We start from the raw sequence: 20,859 nt of genomic DNA, 5'->3' as shown, positions 1-20,859 counted from the left end.
AAGAGCTGTTCTGGAACCGAATGTGCCACCTACTAACACCAAAGTGCACAATGCAACTTGGACTGCCCCGGCCCAGAATGGAAGGAACCGCGGAGGCTGCTACATTTCATCTAATTTTATTTAAAGCTGTCAGGATAGACTGGAAATGTAGAGGAAATTCCATCTTCTCTCCTCTTCCAAGGAGACTGCTCCCCTGCCAACTTCACAGTGGCCCCCGGTGGTTCTGTAGTCCGGTCCTAAGGGATCAACCAGCTGCCCGTCCCTCACACCAAAGAGTGGAAGGCCTCTACTTTCTCCCGGTACAGGTGGAGGAACTGCTTGGCCAAACAGTGGAAAGGAGCTTCATAGTTTTCCATTTCCTTCTGTCGAGAGAAATTTAAGACGTGGGTTGGCTTATTTTTATCATCAAAGCCAGCTAGCTCCCACCTCAAACTTCCCAGGTGCTACACACAATTTGCCTGGTTTCATCTTAACACCATTTGGGGTAGTGACTACCATCATGCCAATTTTATAAGAAAGAAGCTAATGAATGGGGTGAACGATTAAAGTTTCTTGCTGAAAGTCACACACCTTGTAATTGGTGGGACCTGGACTTGAACCACTCTTGCTGATTAAAGTACACGTGGGGGGCAAGATGTGCAGATGAGACTTTCTGGCTTAGTGTTAATTGAAGCTACAACAACATATCCAATGGCAAGGATTCCCCACATTGCGGAGGGAAGGCCAGACCCGAATGAATCCCTGGAGCCCTTGGGAGCATAAAGGGTGGTGGGTGAAGAGACCGGAGGACTTGGAGAAAGTGGTTTGTGCTGGTACATGTCAGGGCTTCTCTGCAGCAAGGGTGCTTCTCCCAGAGGCACCTGTGACTGGGAAGGGTCTGGACACCCATATTTCTGTCCCACTGAAAGGCTGAAGTCGTTGCCAGGGCCCCGTTGCTAGCCAAGTGGGGGTGCTGGCCTAGAGCTCCCTTAGAGGGAGCTAGCCATCAGGAGTGCTGTGGTCCCCACAGGAGGGACTGTTAGGAAGCCAGGATGCAGGAGGAGGGGTGAACTGAGGCCTGAGGAGGGACCTCCTGTGTCTAGACACCTGCAGGTGGGAGAGATCCACTGATAGGACATATCTGAGGATACCCCACCAGTCCAGAGAGGCCAAAGTAGCTCCTGGCAAAAATGCTGCAACTCTCATCTGCATCCCTCTCCCCCCCCACCCCACCCCCAGGCTACAAGCTGGGAGAAGAGGGGCCATAGAAAACACATAGAAGCCAGCCTGACCTTGTGGACTCAAGAGGAAAGCAGTTCTGACTTCAAATTAGGCTTGGAAGTTTGACCATTACCCAGGACGGGGCATAGAGTAACCTGAATAATGAATAATTTTATGACAAAAGGTACCCAAAGAGTGTTGGATTCTCGGGGAGAGGTCAGAAGTGATGCACTTTCTCTGGGTTTCTCTGTGGGGTGGGAGAGGAGCCCCACGGGTTGGGTGAGGACAGGCTCAGGGGATGGGAACCGCTTTCAATCTAACACTATTGTTCGCCTGGTGGGTGCGTGTGTATGTGTGCGGGTGTGTACGAAATTCTGTTTTAAGAAATCAGTTGGCAGAAGAATGCACTACTTTCAAGGCAGCAGCTCAAGCTTTGAATGTAAAAGAAGCTGTTTTGAAATGAGCTGTGGCAGCTGCAAAAAGGCAGCGTTGACAAGAGACAGAGAAACATCCCCAGCAAAAGAAAGCGCAGGCCCAACGGAAGAATGCAACAGTAGCCGCTAAGTTTGGTGCGTTCGGTTTGCAGGTGGGTAACCTGGGGACCGAGTCCCTGGGTGTACAAAGGGATATAAACTCGATGGAGTCCTGGTGTGGCACTGTAGGATAAGCCCTGGGATACTAACCACAAGGCTGGCAGTTCAAACCCACCAACCATTCTATGGATACCCATACAGGGTTGTTAACTGACTCGATGGCATTTAGCAATAACAAGCTAAAGGCTGGTGGTTTGAACCCACCTAGCATCATCTCAGAAGACTGGCCTGGTGATTGGCTCCCAAAAGGTCCCAGCCTTGAAAACCTGAAGGAGTAGTTTTACTCTGCATGCACGAGGTAGCCAGGAGCTGGAATGGATTTAATGGCAGCCACCAATAACAGAAACAGCCTGGGACCCAGGGAGTTAAGTGGCGGTGCCCAGCCTAGAATCCAGATTCCCCCATTCGAGAAGAGCCACCTTTCCACTCTGCCAGCTAGGAGGGTGTGGTAGTGGTGGTGGTTAAGTGCCGTGGAGTCGGTTCCGACTCATAGCGACCCTGTACAGGGTTTCCGAGGCTATAAATCTTTACGGGAGTAGAAAGCCTCATCTTTCTGCCGCGGAACAGCTGGTAGTTTCGAACTGCTGACCCTGAGGTTAGCAGCCCGACTCGTAACCACTATGCCAGGAGGGCAGATTTGTGTGTGAAAAGAAACCTATTCCTGGATAGCAAACTACCAGAACTTTCTAGCAAGGGAAATCACTGTCGAGTTGGTTCCAACTCATAGCAACCCTGTATAGAGCTTCTGAGGAGTGGCTGGTGGATTTGAACTGACAACCTTGTGGCTCAAATTGACCTTGCAGTCCAGTGCATTATCCTACAGTGCCACAACAGGACTCCCAAAACAGGTGTGGCGATGCTAAACATGGTACTGAGGAGTGAGGGGGTCGGCTTGTATCTGTGTACACTCATAACTGCAGAGGGCTTGAGACTGTCGCTCTCTAGCCAGAACTAAGGCGTGACACTGTCCTACCTGCCAGACACCTGGGTTTGCTCTCAGCATCATATCCTATGCAACATCACACAATGTCCAAAAGTAAAATACCACTTCCACTGAAAGGAAAGTTAAGTGTTGAATGAAAGAGAATGAGGCCTACGTGGCATGCACACAAAGATAGCTGAATTCAAAAGCTCTTGAGTCAACACTCATGGAAGCAGCAGTCAAAAAATCAAATGATGTATTTCACTAGGCAAATCTGCTGCACAAGACCTCGTTAAAGTATTCAAGAGCAAAGATGTCAGTTTGAGGACTGAGGCCCAAGCCCTGGTATTTTCAATAGCCTCATATACATGTGAAAGTTGGCCATGTTATAAGGTAGGAAGACCGTAGAAGAATTGATGCATTCGAGTTAAGGTGTTGGAGGAAAATATTGAAAGCACCATGGGCTGCCAGAAAAACAACAGATTTGTGTTGGAATAAACAGCTAGAATGCTCCTTAAAAGCCAGGATAGAGAGACTTCATCTCTCATACTTAGAACATATTATCAGGAGGGCCTAGTCCCTAGAGAATGACATCATGCTTGGTAATGTAGAGGGTCAGCAAAAAAGATGTAACCCCTAATGAGATGGACTGGCACAGTGGCAGCAGCAGTGGGCGATTGTGAGGATGGCTCAGGACCAAGCAGTGTTTTGTTCTGTTGTGCACCTAGCTGCTGTTGATAGCTGCATATAACACCACCACCACCAAAGCTCTTGAAAACAAGATCTTGGGAGAACACAACATAAAATACGCATGTCACTGCAGGCAAGCCTCAGTGTACCACATAGAGTTCTGGGAATAGCACGTGCAAATGGAACCATTTTCTAGATGCATTCAGAGGGCTTGCCAATCACAGGAACTCTTTTCTTAAAGGACTAATCATATGCTCATCTGCATATTTTGGAAACCTCTAGAGTGGGTTTACATAGAGTGAGGTATCGCGAGAACATGAGCAGATAAACCAATGCCTGGGCTGGCCTAGAATTCTGTCCCCGAGAGTCTCAAAGTAGCTCTGTGGGAGGTCAGAGCAACCTTCTAAAAGGCCCAGGATTTGAAGCTGTGCAGGCCGCAGTGACAGCCTCAGTTCTAACCCCTCATTAGCTGTGCAACCAGGGCAGGCTTTCAGAGCCTGCTGGTCACCTGAAAATCAAGCTGCCTTGTATGGCTGTTAGGAAGATGAAATCAATAATGCGTGCAAAACACTGGCAGGCAGAAGGCACCCCACAAGCCTTACTCGCTCCCCGCTGCCCCCATGAGGGGAGGTGGTGAGATCCATGTGGCTCTTTCTTAAACTTGTTTGTATGTATCATTATATCATTTGGTTTCTTATCGTGATGACCAATACTTTGAGTCACTTTACCTGGCTTTTTTTTTTTTGCCTGAAATGTCCACATAGCAAGGGGTTCGAAAGTCAAGAAACCATGCCGGTACCTCCTCGGGTCAGCAAGATGACTGCACTGCGTTGAGTAAGAGGAGAAGATGGGTTTGGCACCGTGCCCTGGCTGTGTCTCAAGCAACATTTGGTTATATTTCCTTTTTAATTACAGCTTTCTTAACTGAGCTGCCAGTGGTACTTGTGCTAGCAGCAACTCAGGGGGGACTAGTTAACTTGCACAGTTAATACCAACCATTTAACAGCAGACTCCTTGAGTATAATTTATACCTACCGGTTTCAGGAGTGTAGTAACACCTCACCAGGGCTTAAAGCCAGGCCGGTGCATGGCGGTGACTGATGGCTTGGGCTGGGTTTTCATTTCTGTATTCCATCAAGCAGGCCGGGAAATATGCGGTACTGGGGGAGAGGGGATGATTCCTCCAAGGTCAAAGGAGGAAGAGGAAATGCTAAAATACTGTTTGTTCTGGTAGGAATGCTCACTGCTTTGCTCAAAGGCATGCCTTATGGAAGACAAGGAACCTTCTATGTGGTAGAAGCTTGTTAATTTGAACTTTATGAATTTAGCATTTGTGATCATTTGGCCAGAGGCAAAAGTAGCATTTATCTTTGTACTATCTACGAATATAAGGGTTTTATAAGTAATAATTGTACAAACAAGATTACTTGCAGGGGATGGGGCAGTTATACTGAAAAGCAAGGTAACATTTATTGTTTTCTGTGCCCAGGCTTTTTATATTCATCAGCCGACATGTTTTCCTAGTCACCATCATATTTGGTTCATGTAGCTATTGTTCAATGAGGGCTTATGATGTTAGGATCCCCATTTCACAGATGGGTGGCGCGAGGCACCAATTGGGAGGTCACAAAGCTAGTCCTGTCACTTATTGCTGGGGTCACACACCTGCCCCTAATCACTATGTTCTCCTCAAGGGACCCACTAAAGATGGTCACAGCCATGTGCGTGTGGTGGTGTTACTTACCATCTAGCCAGTTTCGACTCATGCTGGGTTTTCATTGCTGATTTTTTAGAAGCAGGCCACCATGCCTGTCTACAGAGGCACCTCAAACTGTTCAATTTTCGGCTACTAGTTGAATGCTTAACGGTACACGCCACCTTGGAATGCCTTCCCACTCATATAAGCCACTGAACAGTAGCATCTGTCCAGTTTTGCAGATGTCACTATAGCTGAAGTAAAGCTACGTCAAAAGACCTCCACACAGGCACCTGGTGGGTGGAGCCTAGGCCCCAAGCCCGCCCCCTGGCTGCAAGGAAGCGGGACTCCCAGACTCCCTGGCAACATAAGGGATACCAACATTAATGGCGACCCAAAACCCCAATAGATGTATCTTGAGGTGGTGCAGACAGTGAAGCGCTTGGCTGCTGGCTGACAGGTTGGCAGAGGCACCTTGGAAGAAAGATCTGGTGGCCATGTTCCAAAAAATCAGCTAATACAAAGCCACATGCGGTAGCCATGAGTGGGAACCCATTTGACAGCGACTATTTCCATTTGTTTGGTTTTTTGAAGAGGTTGGTAACACATCCCTCGAAAGTCTGCACGTGCTGAGGAGGCCAGCTGACTCTACTGGAGGCCATTCAGGGCCAGTAGCAAGCTGAGGACAAGGAGTCCTGCTGGGGAGCAGATCACATGATCTTAGTCTTGGCCCCGCCCTTCACCAGCCACTTGACCACCTCAACACTGACGTGGGGATGGGGTGCCAACTCTTGGTTTCTGGGGTTGACTATGCGGGTCCAATGCATCCTCACCTCTGGGTCAAGGGCTACTGGAATGGAACCCAATACACTTGGACTTCTTACTGAGGTACAGCTTGCCCCAAGGCTGGCCGAACGGTTTGTTTAAAGTAATGCGTGAGTGACTCAGACAATGTTAGGTAAATGTCTCAGGTTGAGTTTGCATACACATTTGGTGGATACCCATTCGGTGGGGTTACCTGACAAGCCGTGTCCGGCCGGGGCCCATTACAGACTGCGGAGCCAGCTGGCTTACTTACCACGGATGTGTCAAAGTATTCCAGGCCTTGGCCCAGCGCCCATGCCCGGGCCTGCGCTGCATCCACCGCTCGTCTGCCAGCCAGGTCGGTTTTATTCCCCACTAAAACACCTACTCAAAGAAAACAACCAAGAGCATTGTGTTTAATGGCGGCCGTCTGGGAAAACAGCTGGAGAGATCAAAGAGCAGGCGCACGCCTTGTCTTTTGGGGTGGGGGGAGCAAGGAGCATCACATGAAGCAGGCTGTCGGTGGTGAGCAGGACAGGGAGGCCTGGGGACTCCTGTGTTGCCCTCCCAGGGCCACAGAGAAGACAGAAGGGCTTTATGTGTACATCTGTCTGTCCGTCTGATCCCCTTTAGGCTGCAAGCTCAGAGAGGGCCACAGCCCTGCTTCCCGTGAGCATTTGCAGTATAATTCCTAACACATGGAGCAAACTTTAAAAATGGCCATTAGAGCTAATCTGAGGCCTGGGTGGAGAGTCAGGGACTCAGAGGTAATTTGCTTTGGTTCCCAGCTGCATCAGCTGTAGCTAATTTTCCTGCCTGTCTCTGGAGATCGCTTTTCCTGGTCTGTAATGAGAAGAATTTGTTGATCTCACACAGGGATCAAAAATAAATGGATTGAAAGCATTCAGAAATGACAACAGGACTTGAATATTTACTTGTACCTCCACACACATGAGAGAATGGGGGATTCTTCCCTAGAGTCCGTTTTCTGGGAATAAACAACTCAGATGCCAGTAACTTCACTCTCATCATCGAGACTCCCCTCAATCCCATAAGGTGGGGTGGCATTGTTCTCATGTAGAGACTAGGAGACAGAAGGCAACTCACTGCTAATATACTATGGCAGGGGACAAGCCAGGCTTTACACGCAACGCCTGGAGCACCATGTTTTGTGCCCACAGTGACCTCTGCAGTGACCTCTGTTTGGGAGTTCAGGGGTGCCATAGGGAAGCCCCGATGTTCATTTGCAGGTCCTACCTGGGAGGAAGCTGCCTGGGGCCTGTGACCGTGCCTTCTCCAGCCACTTGCTGCAGTTACTGAAGGATTGCTCATCTGTCACATCATAGACGAGACACAAGACGTTGGGACTCTCCCACTGCGGAGAGGGACAGGGTAAACGCAGGTTAGTGACAGTGACTGCAAAGTAGAAAGACAATTTGGCTTTCTGGAGCAAGGGGAGGGGCCTTGGTGGTGCTGTGGGTTAAGCTGCAAATTGCAAGGTCCGCGGTTCAAGCCTGTCAGTCGTTCTGTGGGAGTAACATCAAAATGCTCCTGAAAAGATTTAGTCTCAGAAACTCAATGGAGCAGTTCTACTCGGCCCTATAGAAACTGACTCCATGGCAGTGGATTTACTGGTTTGGAGTAAGGGGGATGTGGGCAGAGGACAATGAAAATCTGTTGTGTGAGGGTCCTCAACTCACATCAGAATGATCGGCCCAGGCCTGAGCTCTGACTCCGTCTGTTAAGTGCTGTCGAGTTGGTTGACTCATAGCGACCCTCTGTAGGGTTTCCAACGCTGTAAATCTTTTTGCAGGTGCAAACTTCATTTCGTGTCTGCTTAGTTCTCTTGCAACTACACCTGTCAGATACCTTAAGTAACAAAGAATTTCCCCTATAAATATCAAACCCTCAGACAGGCTTAAAAACTTAGCAAAGGAAAAGTTTTCTTTTCTGTAAACTACAGACAGAAGAATGTTCCAAAGGCAGGGTCTTGACCTAAGACCCTGATCAGAAATCCCCTCAGCAGCCCTCAGGAAGTGTTTCATGATACCATATGATCACCCTGCCAAACCTCCATCAGAGTCATGAATTTAAACTAACCAATCCAAATAGCCCACATCTGTATTTCCAACCAATCAGGGTAAGCCACCAATCCTGCAACTTCCAATCAGAATATTGCACCTTTAGTTCTTGACTTCACCTCATAAATACGTCTGTTGCTTCACCATTCTGGAGGGTTTGCTTTTCCTTTGTGACATCAGATGTGCCCCTTGTTTGAATTGTTTTAGAACCTTCCATAAATCTCTTTGCTTTTGTTTTAGAGAGTACGCGTTCCTACTCATTGAGACTGTACCAGGGACTGTGTGAGTCAGTAACTGGACTGCAACTGCCAAGCAAAGTAGTTCACCTGGAGGAGTAGGGAAGCTGTGTTCAGTGGTGGGAGGCTGGGTGCTGCAAGATCAGCATGCTGGGCACTGTTTTTGCATTCTTGTGAAACCTCAAAACTCTGTGGCAGAGAACCCCAACTCTGTAGCAGAAGAAATAGCACAGAGAGGGTAACTGCCTTGTGCGCTTTAAATAAAACAAATTCCAAGAAACCAACCAGATGGGGATGGCCGTGGGTTCTTCTTCCCCTGCCCTTGGTTTCATTAAGTCACTCTTGCATTCATTTTTGTTGAGGGTCTATGTCTTTTCTTAATTTGTCGGTCTGAAGGACGATTCTTTCTTTCCTTCCTCCATTGCTGGGAGCTTCATTGCTTGCCTCTTCCTAATCATTGTTGTCGCTGTATGCCATTGAGTTAGTTCAGACTTGCAGCAAGCCTGTATAGGGTTTCTGAGAGTGGCTGATGGTTTTGACCTGCTGACCATAGGGTTAACAGTCCAGTGCTTATCTTACAATGTCACACCAGGGCTCGATTCTCCAATGGCAAAGAATGTTTGGAGGTTCTTCAGCAGGCTGGCCAGGGCCCACTCTCCCAGGTATCCCAGGGCTATGCTCTCAGGGCCCCTGCTTGTCCCTGGGCAGGCTCTGGCCACTAGCCAGCGTCTGGGACTTCTCCTGACCATGCGCTGGTGTCTGGGCAGCCCTGTCCTGCAGTTATACCTGGTTTATTTCTGAGGCATCAGTAATCTTCCAGGTTACTGCCAAAGGAAAGGTTGCCAGTTTAAACCCACGCAGTTGTTCCATGGAAGAAAGACCTGGTGAACTGCTCCTGTGAAGATTACGACGAAGAAATCCTCTGTAGTATCTGGGGTCACCATGAGTTAAAATCAACTTGACAACACTGGGTTTTGGTTTTACGGTTATTATTACTGTTTTAATAACGTCCAGGGGATGTGGGAGGGTCAGAGAAAAAGAGGAAAACCCCCAGCAAGACGGATTGGCAAAGTGGCAGCATCGATGGGCTCAAGCGTGGTAACAATAGTGAGGTTGGCCCAGGATTGGGCAGTATTTCGTTCTGCTGTGCATAAAGTCACTATGAGTTGGCACCGACTTGATGGCACCTAACAACAACCGGGGTGTGGGAGAGAATCCTTTTTCATTCAATCAGTTGTGATTGGAAGATTGGCTCTGGAGGGCTTGTTCTCCACCCTCTGAAGTTAGGTTGGCTCCCAGGGGCATCCAGGATTCAACCCCGTTACCTTATACTTTCCCATCACAGATGGATCTTCCGACTCTTGTCCATCTCACAAAGGAGACATCTTGGTGTGTTTTAAAGCCAAGACGCCTCCCTTCCCTCTGCCTCAGAGACAGGACCTGCCTGGGACAGAGCTGCAAGTCTGGAGGTAGCATGGGCCCTTACTGCGCCAGTGCATCCTCCCGCCAGGCTATGCACACAGTAGGCAGCTTGTAAGCATCATGATGAGTCTACCCAGGAAAGCCAACCCTGTGTGGAATGATCTCACTAGAGTGGTTCCTCTCATAAGACAGCAACCAAAAAGAGCACAAAAGAATTCCTGGTTGGAGAGGCAGGGGAGGACTCTGGAGGGCCAGACAGATTTACTGAAGTCTTCACTTGGTAAGGACATCATGAAAGAGAGACAGCGGGGTGGGAGCAGGAAGAACAAGGTACCATGCGCATCCTGGGCAGCACATGGGGCATTTCCCAGAGTGAGCCCCAATAGGACATCCCCCTGGAACCCTGGTACCCCTGACCCACGGTGTGAGCAGAGAAGCCTCGTTACAGGGCCTCTAGACCCCTCTTAGGAGTCCCTGGGTGGCACAGACGTGCCTCGGAAAAAAGGCTTGGAGATCTAGTTCCAAAATATCAGCCATTTAGACCAGATGAAGTAGAGGTCTACTCTCACACACAAGGTGGAGCTGACTGGACAGTACCAGTTGGGTACTCCCAGAGGTCCCAGGAACTGAGGGAACATCACTGGAGGGGGTACTCAGAAGGAAAGCTCCATCCTGGGGTGTGGGCTGCAAGGCCTGAGTCACACAGCTTCTGCCACCTTTAGCACGTGACCATTCCAGAGCTGGGACCCTCATGAGCATGACCGCTCTTACCAGCCAAGTAGCCACTAGCCCCAAATTTGAAGGAATGCCCCCTACAGAATTCTGCCGTGGTCACCTCTTGGCTGCTACAGTGCAGGAACGAAACGCTTCTGTGGACGTATAAGGGGCACATTTTTTCTGGCAGGAGGGGAAGACGGGGTAGCTAGTAAAAAGACCACATGCTACTTACCAATTTATCCAGCATTTCAGAAAACAGCTCCTTGCCAGCAGAGTCAAAAATGAAGAGCTCCTAGAATCAGAAAAGGTGACCGACACACTCAGAAACAGACAGGGGCAACAGCTGCCCAGCATGACGTACCCATGGCAATGGATTGAACTGACTATCAATACAGATGTCCCACAATGACACAGATAAACCAAAGAGGAATGTTGCCAATGCAATAATTAGGGATCCAGAACTTAAAGAGAAAAAAACAAAACCATCATGTTCCAAGAAGATTTTCTCTGCATGGGAAAACCACGTGATCCGGCTTAGGTCAGTGTAGACACACATTGTAACATTGTAACAAGTCTCTCCTTCTGAAGCAGGGGAAAGGCCACAGGGAAGGAGCGAATTCCGAGAGGCAGCTCAGGGCCACGTAGGCCACTGCATCCCCAGTCTGTGCGCAAGAACCTCAGGCCCAGACTGCCTTCCACCTGGCAGAACAGAATGCTCCACACTGACGAGCCCTCTCCTTTTCAAAAGGTCATTTTGCACTTTGCAAAGCAAATCGATTTTCCGATCTTCAAACCATTCTTTTGAAGGAGGTCATGGAGCAGGCCAGGGACTCCGGCATTATTCCAGATGGCAGAGGGGTAGTTTGACAGAGGGTGAGGATGACCTGCCCTGCTCTGTCCACACCCAGCCAGCCCATCTGGAGGCACCTTCCGAAATCTCCTGCTCCCCCCACCCCTGTGCTTGGGGCACCCCTGCTGGCTTCTGACCTTCAGGTCCTGGCTTTGTCTGATTGGCTCTTTAACCTGCTGGTCACCTGTGCAGTGTCTTAACCTTTCTCACAGCATCAGGGCGCTTCCATTTTCTTGAGCATGTTGTTACATGCCATCAAATGAGTTCTGCCTCATAGAGACCCCAGGCACAACAGAACCAAACACTGCCCGTCCCTGCGCCATCCTCACAATTCTTGCTGTGTTTAAGCCCATTTTTTGCAGCTACTGTGTCATTGAGGGTCTTCCTCTTTCTCACAGACCCTGTATTTTACCAAGCATGGCGACCTTTTCCAGGGACAAGTCTCTCCTGATGATATGTCTAAAGTAAAGGAGACAAAGTCTCACATTTAATAATCCAGTGAAGACTGTCAACCCTCCCTCTAGGAATCTGTGCACATAAACACACACCTTGCAAATCAAGTTCAAGATTTCCTGCATCCCCCTGGAGGGACCCAGTGAAGAATCTTATTGCCAGGTGTGATAGTTAAGGTTTCACGACAACTTGGCTGGACCAAGATTCTCGGTAGTTTAGCGGTTTAGAGGTAGTAAATACTGATGGAGATCAAAGATCACAGCCTTTGGTATAGATTATATCTCACTATAAAGAAAACAAAAGTCCTCACCACTGGACCAATAAACAACATCCCTATCAATGAAGAAAAGAATGAAGTTGTCAAAGACTTCATTTTGCTCAGATCAACCATTAACACTCATGGAAGCAGCAGTCAAGAAATCAAACGATGTATTGCATTAGGCAAATCTGCTGCACAAAACCTCTTCAAAGTGTTGAAGAGCAAAGATGTCAGTTTGAGGACTAAGGTGTGCCTGACCCAAGCCATGGTATTTTCAAGTGTTTTATGAGAGAAAGATGAAGCTTTCTGCTCTGGTAAAGATTTACAGCCTCAGAAACTCTATGCAGGGTCGCTATGAGTCAGAATCAACTCCACAGCACACCACCACCACAAGCATGTGTAAGTTGAACAGTGAATAAGGACGACCATAGAAGAATTGATGCTTTTCAGTTATGGTGTTGGAGGAGAATATTGAAAGTACCATGGACTGCCAAAAGAATACACAGATCTGTGTTGGAAGAAGTGCAGCCAGAGTGCTCCTTAGAGGCCAGGATGGCCAAACTTCGTCTCTCATACTTCACACATATTATCAGGAGGGACTAGTCACTGGAGAAAGGATATCATGTTTGGTAAAGTGGAGGGTCAGATAAAAAGAGGAGGACCTCCAATGAGATGGATTGACACAGTGGCAGCAGCGATGGGCTCAGGTGTAGCAACAATTTCGAGGTTGGCCCAGGACTGGGCAGTGTTTCCTTCTGTTGTGCATAGGGTTACTATGAGTTAGTACCGACTTCATGGCACCTAACAACAACAACATCAATCCTCCTCCAATGCTAGATGAGATCCAGCATGATAGAAACCCCCCCCCCCCCCCCCCCCCACACACAGTGTGATCTGATGGGCACAGCCCTGGTCTGATGTAATTATCCAATGTGTTATAGATCCACACTTCTAATTTGTTAATGAGTCCTGATGCAATCTACAGGATTAGTTTGTACTTTAGGTCAATCCCTTTTGAAATATAAGAGATTAAACAAGCCAGCAGAGCTCAGAGGAACCTGCTACCACTAATTAAGAAGAGTCAGGGACCTTACACTGTGAAGCTCCTAGATCCAGGGGAAGACTGAATTCAAGACCTGTGGCGCTCTCCAAAGAATGTTGGGCCTGCAGATGCTTAAAACAGACTGAACCTTTCTCCAGAGCCAACAAAGAGAGCCTTCCCCTAAGGCCGGCATTCTGAGTTTGGTCTCCTAGCCTCCTCAACTCTGAGAGAACCCAGTTCTGCTTGTTGATGGCATCCACTTGAGGTATTTCTATAACAGGAACACCAGAGACCTAGGACACCGGATAACAAGTCTACTCTGCCTACTCCCCTGAACACTTAGCCCCTCCCTAGAAGGCTCCCTTCCTTCTGTGATGCTGTTTCTAGAGGCTCAGCCTCACCTCAGCAAGTCTTCATGGGGACGGTGACGGGGACCCTGGAGCCTGGCTGGAGGACACCTGGTCCAGCAGGTGATGGGCACCACTTACCACACTGTCGCCCGTGTCGGGTACCGGCACCGCCTTCACCACCAGGTCCACTCCTGTTGTCTGCCGAGGAAAACCAGGGCCCCAGGAGGCACGGTGAATGGGGCAGCTGGAGGATTTGTGTTCTACACTCACTCCCAAGACCTCATCACGCTCCACCCCTGCACACGGTGGCCAAGTGTGGGGTCCCAGTTGAGGGGCAGAGCCAGGTGTTTTAGGATTGCTCCAGGAACCCTGGCCCCATCTTTGGAAGCCTCAAGCTCACCAGGGTGTAGTTCTTCTGAAAGTGGGCTCCATCGCTGCGGAAGATCTGTACCAGGGCGGTCTTGCCCACTGTCGGGTCTCCTGCAAGGTCATGGGAGAAGAGACTGTGACTTCAGTCCTGATGGGACCTGAGACCCTCCCATTATAAAAGAGCAGAAACGGAGTTGGCTCTCACGGGAGTGGCGAGCTGACCATGACGGCAGATGCACGCTTCTGCAAGGCTAATCCTTTTATCCTGGAGGATGGACCCAGAAGGTAACCAGAGCGCACTGGAAACAGAACTGACGTGTTCAGTCTGGAACCCACCTGCCCACCTGTCCATGTGAACGTACTCTCAAGTCTTGAAGGTGAAGGGCTGTGACCAGGCCCAGACAGCTCTACGGTCACTTGAGCAGGTGAGTCAATTTGAGTGTAGAGCTTTCACAAGAATGCATATTTTGGGGGTGGTAGTGGTGAAGTTGGGAGGGTGTCCACTTCTGCCTTTCTGAGGAGCAAGATGTCAGACAGTACGCTTACCACCCTGAAATCCAAGTGATGTATTCCACCCTGTTTGTGACTTGGATGACACACCCTGCTAATCCTCTGGGGACTTCTCTACCCATGTGATCTGCTCACACTCCTCTTAGACCTCCTGGGGGTGTCATCTTAGCTTCTCTTTGCTCCTATGTGGCCCCATGAGTTAGTGTCTCAAAACGTCTCAGTTTGCAGTCTGATATCGGGGTCCTTTACAAGCCTGCTGGAAGCAATTTTATCTGGGGTTTCTTCCATGCCTCCCATCAGACAGCACTGTAACTTCTCTGTAGTCCAATTCCAACTCACGGTGACCCTAGACCACAGTGGAACTTACTCGTAGGGTTTCCGAGGCTGAAAATCTTTATGGGAACACACTGCTCCATCTTTCTCCCGAAGAGCAAGGGACGGGTTTGAACCTCCGACCTTCCCATAACAACCCAACACTTAACCCACTGTGCCACCAGGGCTCTTAGGAAGCTCTATGTTATTCTGACTCTTAGTGACCCTGTATAGGGCTTCCAAGGAGCTGCTGGTGGGTTTGAACTGCCAACCTTGTAGTTCACAAATTTCTGTGCCCTCACCACATTGCTGCCAGTGGTTCAAACTTTGGATGCAACCTTTTCCTCACCTCAATTCATACTCCCTGGCGGCCCCCTGACAGCACCCTCTGTGCCCTCTGCACAATGTCCCAGCATGCTACGTCTCTCTGCCTGGCATTATGGGACAAGCCTTTGCTCCGATTATAGTTGCTCACAACATTTGGCTTTCCTTGCTTTCTCCACAGTCTGCTTTTTTCTCCACAGTCTGCCATTCTGCTTTCTTTGCAGTTTTGACTTTTCCCACCTATAATTTTCTCTTGAAAACAATGATGTGACTTGTGGCATTGCCTGGCATGATAGATAGCTCCTCCAGGTTGGAGTGAGTCCATCAGGCATTGTGTCCTGGAAGGGAGCCTTTCCACACCACCTCCCTCTGGGGAGTGTCACCTCATGGGACAGATGGAGAGAAGCTCTCTCTGCTGGTCCCTGCCTCCCCCTCAGCACAGTGGCCACTCTGCCACCCTGGACCACCACAGCTGGATTTGCACCAGGCACCCAGCCTCTTCAGAGCAAACAGGGCACAGGTTTTCCTTCTTGGAACCACAGCTGCATCCACCCTCTCCATTTTGCTCCTGAATCCAATTGGCATTGGCTTTTCCTGCTTGTGAAGCCCCCCAGATTTTTTCTGGCTCATTTTGTAAGTCTTCCCGCTGTCAATCAGTTCCCAACACGTCCGGTGAACCTGAGCTGACTACATGGAATGGGCAGACACTGGCACTGATGAACATGCCTGCGGAGCCACAAGATTTCAAGCGCTAAGTCTAAGAGCACAAATGGAGAACCTGGACATTGGAGGGAACACTGAGGAGAAGAGCGGGTGAGGGACCAGCCTGGCAGATGTCCCAGAGGTGGGACAGAGGCCTGGGTTGACAGCAGAGAGGGTGGCCTCATCATGGCCAAGTCTGACGTCTCCTCCGTTCTCATCCTCTCTAACTCTGAAGGTTGAGTCAACCCTGAAGCGGCCCCACCTGCCTTACAGCCCTCTGTGTCTGCGGCCTGGGACGCCCTGCGCTGGCCAGGCTCTCCGGCTCCTCTTGCTGCCAAGGACAGCCCTTCAGCCTCCTCTGCCTCCCAAAGGTGAACACTGCTGAGGGCCTGTTGTTGTTGGGTGCTGTAAAGCTGACTCAGCTTCACAGTGGCTCCCCGTGACCCCACACAGAGCGACCCCAGAGGGTTTCCTAAGTGCCATGTTTACAGGGGCAGGTCACTAGGGCTCTTCTCCCGTGGAGCTGCTATGGGGTTTGAACTGCCAACCTTTCCGTTAGCAGCCAATTGCTTAACCACTGTGCCACTAGAGCTCCTTGTTCCCAGTCTATTCCATCCATGGACGGATTACTCAATAAGCAAGGTAAGCATGGGCTGACTTCTGCTTTCTGACTAATCAATAGTGAGCAATGTCACCTGGGTTTTACCACATCTGTAATGTGAAAAAAATAAACAGATAAAACTGTTCACTATGGATTAATAAGTAAGCACAAGCTAGCCCGTGCTTACCTTGTTGACTGGGTCCTCCATCCCTGTCAGGAATTGTGAATTTGAAAAGAGGCTCAGGTTCTGCAGGAAGGTGCGGTGGGGTTGGGAGAGAGAGAGACGTGGAAGCAGAACCTTTGCTGTGGTGGAAAGATAGGAACTTGTTCGTTACAAATTAGTAAATCAACACGATCTGGCAATCCATAAAGATGACAAAAAGCCCTCATGGGACAATTCGACGTGGTCATTTGGGGTTGCTATGGGTGGGAATCAACTGGACAGCACCCAACCAGAGCACCCTTATCGTGTCTCTCCAAGGCACCAGTCCTTCTCAGAGATCTAAGGTCCCTCCTCTCAGCTTCCAGGTCCTCTGGGCCCTCAGTCCAGGGCCAGGCTCCTTCCTGCACTTACTAACTGCACTGCCTTTTGTTACCATTTCTTTAGTCAGCCCTCCCATTACAGCTGTTCAATACCCTGTAATCAATTCCTGGTGTGGTGCTGTGGGTTAATGCACTGGACTGCAAGGTTAGTTTGAGCCACAAGGTCAGCGGTTCAAAGTCACCAACCAGCCACTCTTTGGAAACCCTACACAGGGTCGCTATGAGTCAGAACTGACTCGATAGCACTAACAGCAGAAACAGCAATCAATTCCTGTGGTGTCCTGGTGTGGCGCTGTGGGGTAATGCGCTGGACTGCAAAGTCCGTTAGAACCGCAAAGTTGGCAGTTCAAGCTCACCAGCCGCTCCTCGGAAACACTATATAGGGTCGACTATGAAGGAGCTCTGGTAGCGTAGTGGTTACGAATCGGGCTGCGAACCGCAAGGTCAGCCGTACAAAACCACCAGCTGCTCTGCGGGAGAAAGATGAGGCTTTCTGCTCCCATAAAGATTTATAGCCTTGGAAATCCTGTTCAGGGTCGCTATGAGTCGGAACCGACTCGACGGCACTTAAGAACAACAAATGAGTACAAATGACTCACTAGCACTTAACAACAAATCAATTCCTGTGGAGTCCTGGTGGGGCACTCTAGAATAAACACTAGACTGCTAACAGTTCAAACCCACTAGCCACTTCTGGGAAACCCTGTGCAGTCTTGCTATGAGTTGGAACTGACTTGACAGCATTTAACAACAACAAACAATTAATTTCTGTAATCAGGAAAGGTGTACGTCAGGGTTATGTTATAGTCTTTCACTGTATTTATTCAATCTGTATGCTGAACAAATAATCCGAGAAGCTGTGTTATGTATAATGAAGAAGAACATGGTGTTAGGGTTAGAGGAAAACTCATTAACAACCAGCAATATATATTGATGATGCAACCCGGAACAACATTTCATCTCAGTGCACCTACCCCACATGCTCAGCTGAAAGGGTGAAATGACACATGTCTAGCATGCACTAAGGACTCCGTATATGCCCGCGCTCTGTGGTTTTACGTCTGTAATCCGGGCAGTTGCTTTCCCTCAGTGTGCAGGATGACAAAAGGAGGCACTAAAAGTATGATTAACACACAGTTGTTCAGTCTACAAATACTCATTGAGCACCGACTGTGTTCCAGGGAGCGCTGGCGGCACAGTGGCTAGCTAACCAAAAGGAGGTCAGTGGTTGGAGCCTAGCAGCCACTCCAAGGGAGATGGACGTGGCAGTTTGTTTCCATAAAGATTGTAGCCTCGGAAATCCTCTGGAGTAGTGCTACTGTCTGTCCTTTAGGATTGCTCACTATGAGTTGGAATCGACTCAACATCACTGGGTTATGTTCCGGGCATTGTGCTGGGTGGGTGCTCAGGCTGGATCAGTCACAAAACAGAGATACCTGTCCTTGGGGCCTTCATTCCTGTCCTCCGAGTGGGGAGTACAGTATCTTTAGGTCTAAAGGTGACACATATGAGCCTTTACTAAACTCTGGTCAACTACATTTCTGTCTCTTAACCCTGCTACTGAACCCTGGTGGTACTGTGGGTTAGGCACTAGGCTGCTAACCATAGGGTTGGCAGTTCAAACCCATCACTTGCTCTGCAGAAGATGAGGCTGCCAGCTCCCGTAAATCATGCAGAGCGTTGTAATGAATTGGAGTTGACTTGAGGTCAGTGACTTTGTTTTTCATTTGGGTAACTCTGCTACTAGACTTGGCAGCTCAAACCACCCCTTCCCTGGAGATACCTGGGAAGACAGGCTTGGTGGTCCACTTCAGGAAGGTCATGGCCTTGAAGACCCGATGGAGCAGCTCTACTCTGCACACATGGGGTCATGCTGAGTCAAAACCAGAGACAACAAAGGGCGGGGGATTGGTTAAGGAAAATCCCATAAGTAAAGACTACCAAAGGCATAGGTAGTCAAAGATAGACAAAGTCTACTGGTGGGTACAGTAAGTCCCTGGGTGGTACAAACGGTTAAGGGCTCAGCTACTAACCACAAGGTTGGAAGTTCAAAGCTACTCTGAGGCAATAGGAAGAAAGGTATGGCAATCTGCTTCTGAAAAGTCACATTCCTAAAAAACCCGGAGCACAGCTCTATTTTGCACACATGGGGTCTCCAGGCAAAGGAATCTATTCTGTGTGGGGTAGGAAAAACTAGCATAGTGGTTACAAATTGGGCTGCTAACCTCAAGGTCAGCAGTTCGAAACTACCAGCCGATTCACCGGAGAAAGATGAGGCTTTCTGCTCTCCTAAAGATTTACAGCCTCGGAAACCCTGTATAGGGTCACTATGAGTCAGAACCGACTCCACCCTGCTTAACAACAACAAATGTGGCGCTGCAGGATAATGCACTAGACTGCAAGGTTGGTTTGAATCGCAAGTTTGATGGTTCAAATCCATCAGTCGCTCCTTGGAAACCCTATACAGGGTCTCTATGAGTTGAAATCGACCCGAGGGTGCTTCACAACAACAGTGGTTTGTTTAGTTAGCCTTCTTTCTACGTCTGCTTCTCTTGAGTATGGCCGAGACTAGGAGGCGGCCTCCAGGTATGACCCGGCGCAGGTGATCGACAGGGGAGACACATGTGTGCCGGACAAGGTTTCCTCTCACACCTAAGGGGCTTCATTATCAGGAATGACATTAACTCACATTTAAGAGCAGACAAGCTACGTGAGGAAAAGTTCTCAACAAGATGCAGCCTGTGGTCTCTGGAGACCATTGGATTCCACGCAAGATTTCAGACTCACCTGCTAGGATGCACTTGGCTGCCAGCTTCACCATGGTAACCGCCACCGGATGGATGGGAGAAGCGCGGCTGCTCCCCGGGGTTGCTGGGGCGCCTTCGGGGCAGGGATACGGCTGACTCTTGGGGGCCAATGACCGAGTTGGGGACAGGGACTGATGGGGCCTGACCTCCTGAACTGGGCGAAGGGCGGAGAGTGTGCGCTACAGTCCCGGGGCTAGTATGGGGAAGGGGATGAGACCCTGTTCAAGGCTTCAGAAGGCCGCCTGAAAGGTGCAAGCGAGTCGACGCAGCTCCCGTCCCGGCCCAGGCCCTCAGTCCCAGCCCAGGGAGCGCACACAGGGAAGTCACCAGCCTCCACCCCGGCCAGGTACCGCGTCTACGGCCCTCACCTGGCAACCACAGCCCGCTCGTCCCGCCTCTTCCCCACTCCTTAACCCGTGATTGGCTGCTCACAGAGCCCAGAAACTCTCAAGGAGAGCCAGTGGTAGGAGTAGGGCGGGGCTATATCCCTTTCTTGTGAGACAATTGGTGATAGTAGCTGCTCTTCAAGCTCATTCTTCTTGGCAAAAGATTACCGGAGAAATGTCAATCATTATTCTCTCCCGCCCTCGCCCCACCGGAAAATACCGGGAAAAGAAGCTCTAAAGTCTTCTAGTCAGAAACTGTGATACAGGAAGCATTCTGATTGGCCGGAGGCTGGCCACTACCATCTTCGGGAGAAATGAGATTTGCCGCATCCCCCGGCCCTTCTAGAAGTGGGTTCGCCTACCAGGCCAACCCGGCCTGCGGGACCCTAGAACGGCGCCTGCGCAGTAGATCAGGCCGCAGCCGCTAAAGCTGGACTTCTGAGCTCTTCACTGTTTGGTTGCTTGCTCAGGTCCCAAGATCCAGGGATCGGGGCCCCAGAGTCTCTAAAGAAATCCAGTCTTTACCTCGTACCCCACTGTGAAATCCTCATTTTAAAACCATTTAAGGGTGATGCTAAGTTTTATGGAATCGGTTTCGACTCATAGCCACCCTGTATAGGGTTTCCGAGGAAAATCTGTGACTGGAACTTTAAAATGTAAATTATGCCTGTGAACAAAGGGGCGGACTAAACCAACTTTGATGAGGACGCACGATTGGATTGGACTCAGATTTGAAGCCATACTCTCCTCCGAGCCCATTTCCTGTATGGTAAAATAGAGGTGGGGTGCATACCAAGTGCTGTAGGAAAGCACAGGTAAGGTCAAGGACATCTCTGGTCCTTAACTTCCCTGAGGGACCCTCGTCCTGGGGCCATCCCTTCACCCTTGAGGCTGTTTCTTCATCTTTAAAGATGGACCTAACACCTTTTAGGTTCGGAGACACAAAAAAATGAAAGAATCAAAATGTCTGTGGTAGAGTACCTGTTAGGT

The 20,859-nt window shown here is 49.5% G+C and overlaps 1 protein-coding gene across 1 annotated transcript; it reads right to left on the bottom strand.

Annotated features, from left to right (window-relative positions):
- Positions 1-263: 263 nt before the first annotated feature.
- On the bottom strand, positions 264-19,503 carry IFT27 (intraflagellar transport 27 homolog (Chlamydomonas)). The gene is made up of 7 exons (XM_006865223.1): positions 19,464-19,503; positions 13,716-13,795; positions 13,454-13,513; positions 10,594-10,653; positions 7,163-7,280; positions 6,180-6,289; positions 264-362 (listed from the first exon to the last, which is right to left on the bottom strand). Exons 1-7 carry the CDS (start codon positions 19,495-19,497, stop codon positions 264-266), a joined length of 561 nt encoding a protein of 186 aa, XP_006865285.1. The 5' UTR covers positions 19,498-19,503.
- Between the last annotated feature and the right edge of the window lie 1,356 nt (positions 19,504-20,859).

The sequence above is a fragment of the Chrysochloris asiatica genome, unplaced genomic scaffold (assembly GCF_000296735.1).
Source record: "Chrysochloris asiatica unplaced genomic scaffold, ChrAsi1.0 scaffold00076, whole genome shotgun sequence".
NCBI classification, from domain to species: Eukaryota; Metazoa; Chordata; class Mammalia; order Afrosoricida; family Chrysochloridae; genus Chrysochloris; species Chrysochloris asiatica.
The sequence above is the reverse complement of the archived record's forward strand: the minus strand, read 5'-3'. Positions and strand labels throughout refer to the sequence as shown.

Bases quoted from the DNA above. Each gene is read 5' to 3' on its own strand.
- IFT27 (XM_006865223.1), bottom strand. From the start codon at position 19,497: ATGGTGAAGCTGGCAGCCAAGTGCATCCTAGCAG. The intron at 10,654-13,453 runs GTAAGTGGTGCC...TTCTGATTCTAG, and splicing joins CCGACACGGGCGACAGTGTG to GAGCTCTTCATTTTTGACTC. The intron at 6,290-7,162 runs GTAGGACCTGCA...TTCTTTGAGTAG, and splicing joins CCCAGGCAGCTTCCTCCCAG to GTGTTTTAGTGGGGAATAAA.